This window comes from Lynx canadensis, chromosome A3 (assembly GCF_007474595.2).
Source record: "Lynx canadensis isolate LIC74 chromosome A3, mLynCan4.pri.v2, whole genome shotgun sequence".
Taxonomy (NCBI): Eukaryota; Metazoa; Chordata; class Mammalia; order Carnivora; family Felidae; genus Lynx; species Lynx canadensis.
Genome location: NC_044305.1, coordinates 104,071,565 through 104,083,002, shown reverse-complemented (window position 1 = coordinate 104,083,002; position 11,438 = coordinate 104,071,565). Strand labels below are relative to the sequence as shown.

The 11,438-nt window shown below is 40.9% G+C and overlaps 1 protein-coding gene across 1 annotated transcript in view; it reads right to left on the bottom strand.

The window, feature by feature from the left end:
• Positions 1-1,285: 1,285 nt before the first annotated feature.
• NPHP1 (nephrocystin 1) overlaps positions 1,286-11,438 on the bottom strand; it is a 36,012-nt gene continuing 25,859 nt past the window's right edge. Inside the window, exons 8-11 of the mRNA XM_030311811.1 lie at positions 10,446-10,558; positions 7,111-7,184; positions 3,677-3,721; positions 1,286-1,975 (exon numbers count right to left, since the gene is read on the bottom strand). Of these exons, the coding sequence (XP_030167671.1) occupies positions 1,703-1,975; positions 3,677-3,721; positions 7,111-7,184; positions 10,446-10,558 (505 nt within the window). The 3' untranslated portion in view covers positions 1,286-1,702. The remainder of the gene's footprint in view (positions 1,976-3,676; positions 3,722-7,110; positions 7,185-10,445; positions 10,559-11,438) is intronic.

Genomic DNA, 11,438 nt, shown 5'->3' with positions numbered 1-11,438 from the left:
AATTTCTCCAATTCCTCCATTTCACAACGTAGGTTTTTATTAGCAATAATCATACATTTATATGTTCCGGATATTAGACTCTTATCAGACATATGATTTGCAATTACCTACTCCCATTCTGTGGACTGTATTTTCATTTTCTTTTTTTAAATAATTTTATTTTTTCATCATGATAAGTGTACTCTTTAGTCTCCATCCCCTATTTCCCCCATCTTCCCCACTCTGGTACCCATCATTTTGTTTCCTTTAGTTAAGTCTATTTCTTGGTTTGTCTCTTTTTTTTCCTTTCGCTCATTTGTTTTCTTAAATTCCACATGAGTGAAATCATATGGTATTTGTTTTCCTCTATTTCCCCCAGCATTATGCTCTCTAGATCCATCCACGTTGTTGCAAATGGCAAGATTTTGTTCTTTTTTATGGCTGAATAATATTCTACTATATGTGTGTGTGTGTGTGTGTGTATCTTTTTTTTAAGTGTTTATTTATTTTTGAGAGAGACACAGCATGAGCAAAGGAGGGGAGGAGAGAGAGAGGGAGACACAGAATCCATAGCAGGCTCCAAGTTCTGAGCTGTCAGCACAGAGCCTGATGTGGGACTTGAACTCATGAACCATGAGATCATGATCTGAGCTGAAGTCAGATGCTTATATGACTGAGACAGCCAGGTCAGGTGCCACCCACATCTTCTTTATTCATTCATCCATCAATGGACACGTGGGCGCTTCCATAGTTTGGCTATTGTGAATAATGCTGCAATAAACATGGGGTGCATGTATCCCTTCAAATTAGTGTTTTTGTATTCTTAGGGGAATCCACAGTAGAATTACTGGATCGTAGGGTAGTTATGTTTTTAATTTTTTGAGGAATATGCATACTGTTTTCACAGTGGCTGTGCTAGTTTGCATTCCCACGAACAGTGCATGAGACTTCCTTTTTCTCCACATCTACACCCACACTTGTTGTTTCTTGTGTTTTTGATTTTAGCCATTCTGACAGATGTGAGGTGATATTTCATCACAGTTTTGATTTGTATTTCCCTTATGATCAGTGATGTTGAGCATCTTTTCAAGCGTCTGTTGGCCATCTGTGTGTCCTCTTTGGAGAAATGTCTGTTCATGTCTTCTGCCCATTTTCAAATTGGATTATTTATTTTGAGGGTATTGAGTTGCATCAGTCCTTTATATGTTTAGGATACTAAGCCTTTATTGGATATCATTTGCAAATATCTTCTCCCATTCAGTAGGCTGTCTTTTAGTTTTGTTGCTTCCTTTGCTGTGCAGAAGCCTTTTATTTTGATGTAGTCCCAATAGTTTATTTCTATTTTCACTTTCTTGAATGATCATAAATTTAGCTTTTGATAAAATCTTGCTTTTATAGATATAGTCAACTTTTATTGATATAGTAAACTTAGCTTAGCTTTTATTGATATAGTCAACTTAAATTTAAGTTACTTGGTTCTTGAAAACAAATTTCTCTAAATTTCGATAACGTTATTTCTTTATGAAGTGTATTTTATTGTATTCACACATATTCAAATTCTCAGGTTAAGTATTTTTTTTTTATAGAATGTGGTCGTACAAAAAAGAATAGAGCCTAAGTTACAATGGAATGGTCACTTTTGGTTCTGTCCTTTTATTCAGGAGGATCCATCGAGGAGGGTCCATCGATTCAGTGGGAAGTTGAGGGTCAAGGGCCACCACTGTCAGGCTGTGTTCTTTCTTAACTCACCCAAGAAGTCATAGGTCTGCTCTGAAATGTCAAAAGGTTCGTGGACTCCATGTGGCGAAAGCAGAGCTTGCAGACCACCCTCACCATCCTGGTTTTGCTTCAGGAAGTCGGTGATAACCTTCCACCGGGCAGCCTCTGTCTCCTCTTCTGCCCACCTGTATGGGGGCAGGAGTGTGGAGTGCAGAAGAGGTACCATGCAGTTGTGATACACCAGGAGAAACATGGCCTTCAGGAACTCTTTGTCTCTCTGGGAAAACACCACCATCAGAAATAACTGTGAGTGGATCTACATCATTACTTTTTAAGTGTTACATTCTATGAACTCTGTAGACTAAAATCCACCTAAGGGGTGGGACGGAGGGTGCCATTTGTGCCTGCAAGTAATTGGCTCTGAACCAGCTACTCAGTCGGGAAACAGCACTTTCTGAAATGGAAGCAAGCAAGACTCACCGTGGAGGAGAGATAAGCTGTTCTCCCTGAGAGTCTGTGGGTGACTCTTTGAGACCAGGGTGTCTCCTAAGCCCCACTGAGGGTGCCCCACACATGCCATCAAGGGCACTGGGGTGCTGAAATCTAATTCTGGTGGTAAGGGTGTGGTTCCGGGTAAACACAACTAAAACACAACGTGAAGGTAGCTGTATCCACTTAATTAGATTATAGCATATCAGAGACAGAGTTAAGTTGTTATAAAAGAAGGGCAGCATGAAATCCAGAGAAAGGAGACCCAAGGAGGAAGAATGTGCAGACTCTCCCCAGATAACAAGAGTACTGCAGTCATAACCAGTCAACCCTGACACTGGCAGGCTGGGGTGGGGCTCTCGGGAAGCACAGCAGTCGGAAGGGGGAGATACATACACAGCAGATCTGCCCATAGATACTGTTCTCAAAGCAACCATGTATGAGGGCAATTTCTACAGGCCTGAGGCCCAGCACCTTGTCTACTGCTGTCCCAGAAAAGCATTAAATCTGCCAGTTTCAGCAGAGGTCAAGTGTAGATGGTACTGGTCAGATGGTCTTTGCTCAAATAAGGATGCAATACCGTTTATATATATATATATATATATATATATATATATATATGTATACACACACACACACACGCATATACACAGTGTATGTATACATACATACATACATATACTGTATGTATGATGTATATTACACATATATATTGTATAAAACACAGTTTATGTTTTGAAAAATTTTTAAGATTTTTACTTTGTTCTCCCATGTTCCTTGCAGATAGTTAACTCTTTAGACTTGAAGTACAGAAACCATGGACCATGAGCCAAATGCAGCCCACTACCTCTGTTTCTAAATAAAGTTTTATAGAAACCCAGCCCCACTCAGATGTTTACAGTAGTCTGTAGCTGCCTTTGTGCTACAATAGCAGAGTTGGGTATTGTAACAGAGACCTTACAGCCTGAAAAGCCAAAAATATTTACTATGTGGCTCTTTACAGAAAAAGTTTGTCAACCCTGGATTAGAGCAGTGAAGCCATTACTCACTGATAAATACAAGTTTTATTTGGTAATCACCAAGCCTCTATGGTAATATAAGCATGAGCCGTGCAGTTTTTAAATGTATTATACAGCTTAGGCCAATCTTCTTTTCCCTTCTCCTTACGTGATATAAACTTTGAGAGCTGGAGGAATTTTTTTAAATAAGAGGAATCTGATAGCCAACTGGCAACTTTGTTCAGAAACTTCTCCTCAAATAACACACTCACCGGTCTGAAATGATTGTTTTGATCGAGTGTTTCTTTTCACATCAGGAATTGCTCACCCAAACCCTTCTTGGAACATGTCTTTGCAACCAGGATGACACAGTTTAACTGGTTAAGAGGGATTATGACTCTGGCTTCTCTGGCTAAGACGGGCATTATTAGCATGTGTAAGCAAGCAGTGAGCACTGCAAATGTTCAGTTCAGCGTGGAAAATGGCATTACCTTCTCTGATCTCTTTAATGTGCTTTCTTTCTCAGCCCATGAACTCTAAAAAGCAAATCAAAATATCATATTAATCTGAGTATTCACAAGCCTTTGCCCCACTTCTACAACTTCATGGTAATTAATCGTATGGACAGGGTTAAAAACGCTGTACGGACCCTACACGTGTAAGAAGTGAATCCGTAGGCACCTACTGCTAATGACCCAGAGCCAGACTGACCAGGCGGTGAAAGACACCTCAGAAACACCATGGTTCTTACAAGTCGAAACTAATTTAAGAATGCAATCAGTGAAATACTAACACATCCTTGCAAAATGCATAAACACAGCACTTGAACAATAACATACTACGAAGGTTTTAAGTTCAGACAGTAATGGAAATAGAAAGCCCTGCCAAATACCATTCTTCTCGGCAATTCTGTCTGCCATGACGATGACGGGGATCAGAGGGAGATAAAAATGAGGTACAGCTTTGCAAGTAAATACTCCAATCTGTCCACAAAGCATCACACAAGCTTCCTTAAAGAAGTAAAAAACCCAGAGTTCAATTGGTCCCACAGACATATGAACTGAAGACTTTCTCAGTGCTAGTTCCGGGCAAACAGTGAGCAAGAGGGATGTGCCCATTCTCGTGACTGCTTATTCCCAGCCACTGTTCTGTGTCTGTTTGTAGGTATTTTCCTGCTGGTGCCCGATTTCATGGATTCCATGAAAGCATCAGCCCTTTTATCAGTAGGGAGGCCCTGGGGTATGGATATGACATATGGGACCAAGAACGAGATTCTCCATGAAATGAAAGAGAAGTTTCCTACCAAGAGACGACAAGCTGTGCCCCTAATGAGCCAGGTCTTGGGATGGTCATATTTACCATGACCTGTTACCATGAATGGCCAGTTATTACCACGAAAGAACCACCTTATGAGATTGTGGTCCACCACCCCATCGATGCTGCACCTGTGGGTCCTGGAGAGTTTGAAGAGGACCCTTAGAGAGCCAGGGTGCTTTACTAAACAGGCCAGGTGTTCTCATTATTATTAAAACACCAACAGCAAACTAAACTTAGAGAAGGTGACCCTAGGAGGCTCACACACTTCATAATGTGAACCTTAAAAGGTATCTGGTTTCACATGACTACCATTTAGCAGCTTTCGACTTATTGTCTGGAAAAATGTGCTTGTTGTTTGTTAGTTGTGTCAAGGTCCTCCCTCAGTTTTCACTGAGCCATCAGCAAGCAGTAGGGTGGTTCACTCACAGTAAGTCAGTGGCAAACAGCAAACGGGGGTGTGTGGAGGGTCACGACTGTATACCAAGGTCCACTTCTTCCTTCTGGAGCAAGGAGAAGACTCCATCTCCCAGCTCCCTTGAAGTTAAGTGGGGCCATTAACCACCGAGTGATTGGTGCTGGCCAATGAAACATGAGCAGAGATGGCCCGTGCCTCTTCAGGGCAAAGGTGGTGGAAAGGCCAAGGACAATCCTCTATTCTCTCTTCTCCTGCAGGTGCAACCGGCAACACAGAAAGCTGCTTGTTCCAGACGATGCTGTAAGAAACTGGAGCCTCCGACAGCCTGCACCCTTGGGTGACTACGGAGCGGGGTCTTCCACTGCTCCGTGCTGGCTAGGTACCACGAGTGAGAAACAAACCTGGGTCAGCTACCACCGCACAGCCTGGCTGATTCTGAGTCGTATGGTGTGCCATGGAGACAAGGCTCAAGAGCGTAAGAATAAACCACTCTTTTTTATTTTTATTATTTAACTCATGATCCAAAGGTAATCATATTCCTTTTCTAGAGTCTATTCTTGCAGATATTTTTACAGGCAGATATATACATGTAAATATATATATTTAAATACACTTACTACGACTCAAATTTTTTTTTTCCCATTTAACAATGTGTACGAACGACCTTATCTACATGCCTTTCCTTGAAGCCCGTGGCCTGTCTGGACACACCCAAGGCTGACCTGAGTGCACTTCTCTGAGCTATCTGCTCATCAGGGAACACAGAATTTAGACTAGATCAGCCCTAAGGTTCCATCCTAACTCCAATGCCCGGATTCTGTGACTGTTACACACCTAGAGAAGTATGCCAGCACCTTGCACAGTGCCTCAGCTGCAGTGAGCTCTCATAAAATATTTGTTGAATGAGTCAATGTCCCTGTGTTCTGTATAATGAACAAATAGTATGACACTGATGACTTTGTGGGGGGAAAAAAGAGAAATTCTGCATTATCTAATGATAGTGCCAAATGAACTTGTCTGAAGTTACGGATAATCACAGGCCATGAATACTTTCTTAAGTCTTTTTGCTGAAAACTTCATTGTTACTGTGGACACCCCAAAGCCAGACAAACCATCATATGAGATCAGCTTCCAAGTCTAAAAAAATCTCTGGAGGTGACTGCTTCCTCCTTCCATTTCTCTGTCAGGCCCTTACGACCTCTATCCTTTTGGACAGGAATCACCTCCCAGCATAGCTCACCTCTCTCTCGCACGTGTACTTTTCCACCCTGCCGTGTCAGGAGCTGTCCTACAGCAGAACCTGTACACATTACCTGCTGCCTACCACACAACGCTCTTCACTGGCAGTGTGAGACTCAGACCAACCTTGCCCATCGGCAGACACGTTTTACATGCCAAACTGGATCACAAATAGAATATATTCTCTATCCCTTTATGCTTCAAAACAGTTGCTCATGCTGATCCTTCTACCTGTAATGTCTTCTCCTCCCATCTCAGCATGGCAAAATCCACCTTGGCTCCAGGTATTAGGTCTATCTCACCAAGGACCTCTTCTGGAACAGATTCCTGGTCCTTCTTTGCTGCCCTCTTTAAATCTTCAAGGACTGGGTTATACATGGTCAGTGGCACTTTCCGGGTTATCTGAGTACTGCTTTGTAGGCATAAGGGACTCCTAATATTTGTTATCTCTGATATGTTAAATTAAACCTTATGAAACTGCCATTTTTGAAAGCCAAAAAACGGCCGAAAATTCGAGATTTCATGTGGTTCAAACTCATACCCGGTTGCTATTTCACATAGCAGGCAGTAGATGTTGAAATAAAAATGATATGCATGCCTTGATTCTCTTCTGAAAACTCAGAAGAGTTTATCTAACAAATCATTTTGGATTTTTGCTCGCAGGACATGATCAGTGGCCATCTTAGGTCAAGGAGCAAACAACAGGCAAGAGAGTGCAATAGTGTATACAGCAGGTGCTCCACCTGCTCGCTGGGACAGGGAAGGCAGCCCTGGGGAAGCAGCATTCATACTGAGGAAGGATGAGACCAGGTGAGCTAGACAAATGGACAGGGATCGAGAGACATTGTCCAAGTAGGACAAAAACCCCTAGAGCAGGGGTCAGAACTCAGTGACATGGTGTGTTTTACTGCTTCTAGAACCCATCGGGTTTCCGTCATGATTCGTGCTACCCACCCTGAGTGCGTCCATCATGTCAGGCTGCTCCAAGAGCTTGGGGAAGGTGGCCAACACTGGGTTACTAATTAGGTCTGAAATATGAAAGAACAGAAGAGATTTTACATAAGTTTCATCCAATGTATTTGGCTGCCATAGACATAAAAACATTCATTCAGAGGAAAATGATTGTGCCACATGCTTTGTTGATAACATATTCTGCACACTTTAACCTCTAGGAGGTCTCAGAGCTGTCTGCTCAATCTCCATCTGCTGCTATATCCATACGCCAGGGAGTTCTGAAATGAGTCTTGTACCAAGTAGACAGAGCTTTTAGGGCAGAAGTGGCTTTGCACAGAAGAAGACCAGAAAATTTTGTTCTTCTTTCTATGCTGTTTTTCCAACCTCTCTTTCCTTCTTATGATATAACTGTGGCACGGTGAAAGGAAACCAGTTAGGGAATTTATACAACTCAACACCAAAAAACCAAATAATCCAACTCAATGATGGGAAGACAAACAGACATTTCTCCATAGAGGACATACAAATGACCAACAGATACATGAAGAGATGTTCAATATAACTAATCATCAGGGCAATGCAAATCAAAACTACAATAAGATACCACCTCACACCTGTCAGAATGGCTAAAATCAAATACACAAGAAACAATAAGTACTGGGGAGGACGTGGAGAAAATGGAACCCTCATGCATCGTTGGTGGGAATGTAAACTGGTTCATACACTGTGGAAAACAGTGTGGAATTTCTTCAAAAAACTAAAAATGGAATTGTCATACGATCCAGCAATTACACTAGTGAGTACTCACCCAGAGAATCCAAAAACACCAATTTGGAAAGATATGTGCCCCCATGTTTATTATAGCATTATCCACAATAGTCAAATTATGAAAGCTGCCCACTGTCCATCGGTAGGTGAATGAAGAGATATACATATATACATATATGTATATATGAATATTATTCAGCCATAAAAAAGAATGAAATCTTGCCATTTGCAACAACATGGATGGACCTAAGGGTATAATGCTAAGTGAAATCAGTGAGAGAAAGACAAATACCATATGATTTCATTCGTATGTGGAATTTAAGAAACAAAACAGACAAAAAAAAAAAAACAAACCACCAAGAAATAGACTCTTAACTATAGATAACAAATGGATGATTACCAGAGGAAAGATGGGTGGGGGTATGAGTGAAATAGGTGAAGGGGATTAAGAATACACTTATGTGATGAGCACTGAGTAACGTATTGTAACGTATTGTAATGAATTGTTGAATCCCTGGGGCGTCTGGGTGGCTCAATCGGTTAAGTGTCTGACTTCAGATCAGGTCATGATCTTGCGGTCCATGAGTTTGAGCCTTGCATCAGGTTCTGTGCTGACAGCTTGAAGCCTGGAGCCTGCTTCGGATTCTGTGTCTCCCTCTCTCTCTGCCCCTAACCCACTCGCACTCTGTCTCTGTCTCTCTCAATACCATATACCTGAAACAATATAACACTGTATGTTAACTATCCTGGGGGAAAAAAAAGGAACCAATTAGGACGCACCCTGCTCTTGGAAGGCTGAGCAGGAACCAATAAGCATCAGGCTGCTTAGGCCTGACTCCAGTCCACCAGGCCATTCTGGAAATGGCCTGGGCAATGTATTCTACAATCTTGTGTCCTCAGTAAAGGGAAATCCTCCCTCTAGGTCTTATTAGCTTTACTCTGATGGTCAGATTCAAATGATGACAACGGTTCTGACTAACCTCCTTCCCAACAGAAAAGCTAATGAGCTTTATCCTCTCTTAGAAGTCATATCAATCCTCTCTAAAAGTCAGATCATTCAAGAAGTTTTGCTAAAGTCATCGAAATAAACTCACAGTCAAGTGATGACAAGAAACCTTAAATTGTCCTTCCCTGGAGTTATAATTATTCCTTGAGAAATGGCAGGACTTCCCTAATTTTGAGTTCCATTTCTATCTACCTATCCAGGAGCTAAGTCTCTGGGAAAGGCCTCCTGTCTAACCATGAACTCCACCTGTCCATGAGAACTAAGCTATCATAGGGTCCTTCGTCTTGCTCACTCCGCTCCAGCCACACTGGCTTTCAACTGCAATCCCTCCAACACACTTGCATTGTCTTGCCTCAGGTCTTTAGACACGCTGGCCCCTCTGCCCAGACATGCAACCTGCCCCACACCTCCAACTCCTCTCTCAGGTCTTATCTTGAATATTACTCACCCAGAGACTTCCCTCAGGTCTTCCCAGTGTATGCTCTTGTTGGCTTTCCTCCTTCCTTTATTTTTATTTTTTATTTTAGAGAGAGAGTGTGAGTAGGGGGGAGGGGGGCAGAGGGAAAGAGAGAAAGAATCCAAAGCAAGCTCCACTTTCACCATGGAGCCCAACGCGGGGCTCAATTCCGTGACCCTGGGATTGTGACCTGAGCCGAAATCAATAGTCAGATGCTAAACCAACTGAGCCACCCAGGCACCCTGGCTTTCTTCCTTTAGAAACTTATTTTAGAAGGTTGAAAAGGATGATTCATGTAATTTTGCGTTTGAAGTCCGTCAGTCCACCAGGGGACAGATGCTCGTGCCTGTCTCATCCATCACTGGGCTCAGCATAGTGCCTGACATAGAGGAGGCCACTCAATACATATCTGCTTACTGATTTACTGAGTTCAAAGACTACTCATTAAAATTAAACTCTTTTTTTAGAGGTAATTCTTATAACATGTATATCTCTTTATAAGTTCAATTGTATGTGACAAGTCATTGATTTTTTAAAATTATTTTTTAACATTTTACTGGGAAAAAGTTTCAAGCTTACAAAGAAGATACAAGAATAAATAATAGAACATCTGAATACCTCTTTCCTATATTCAATTTTAACTAGTCTGTTGATATTTAAACATTGCGCATTAAGAACCAGTTATTCTGGGTGATTTCAGTCTCTTCCCAAAAAGATGATGCACATATCAAACATGTGGTAAAAACAGATTATTCAAAACATTGAGGGGAAATGTGATTGTATCTGAGTTTTAGTATCTCAAATCTCCAGAATTTGTATATGTGCTGTCGAAGCAAGCACATCAAATCTCCAGAATTTGTAATGTGAAATATGCATATTGTAAAGAACAGAATATATACTGAACTAACATAGGGTACACACAGGTGCAAAATGGAGAACAATGCTTTGCATGTGAAGTAATTTATTGACATAGATGCTATTCTAAACATTTTATTCTGAATGCACCTTCAGAAGCAGAAGATAAAAGTTGGCATAGGTCACATTTACTCAAAGCATAGGTCACATTTACTCAAAGTACATAAGGAAATTGCAAAGACCTCTTACCAGCACTTTGCATGCTCATCCTGTCTTTCAGGAGTACATCTCCAAGAATTTGGCGATAAAATATCAACAAATGAATGGAACACATACTTCCAATTAATGTTTCTGGCAGTAAACTGTTAAAGAAGAAAAACAAGTATTCATTAAATAAACCCCTACCATCCAACTTATGGTGTTTTTAAAATATGTATTTACTACTTTAATGGACAGTTCTAAGATTTGCTTCATTATTGGAAAAAAGATGTTAACAATTTTCAAGAAAATTTCCACTATAAGTTGCCCACGGTAAACTTCAGAAAACTAATGTTACACTTTCAAGCCTGAACTCGGTCTTGCCACTCTCGTATTTCCATTTTAGCACATATGCCCAGGTTAAATGTTAAATAAAAAAGAAAAGTCATAAATTATGTGTTTTGGGAAGAAAGGGACTAGTCAGCTACAAGTTTTGACAAAGCCATGTGGCCACCCCTGCTGATGTGATGAATGAAAAGGAAACATGAGCTCAAACTGTTCATGTTGCTGGGTGGAATGCGGGAGGGTGTGACAGATCTGGACTGAATTCTGACTTTGCCTCTTCCTAGCTATGTGACTTTGGGTTAATTAATTATTCTCCTTGTGTTTTGGTTTCCTCACTTGTAGAATTCAGATAGTAATACCTCCATTTCCGATTACTCAAAGAATTAACATGAGACAAATGTGATGTGCTTAAGGCAATGCCTCGTCCATAGTAAGGGCTCAAAAACAGAAGAAAATTTAAATATTGATGTTATGTTCGTGTCAGTTTAAAATAGATTGTTATAACTTAAACATGTAATATGTAATCTTCATGGTAACCACAAAGAAAAAAAATCTATAGAATATACACAAAGGAAATGAAAAGGTAATCAAAATGTGTCACTATAAAAAAAATCAATCAATCAAACACAAAGGAAGGTCTTAAAGGAGAAAATGAGGGACAACCCCCACACCCCCAGAGGATGTAAAAAAAACAAAAAC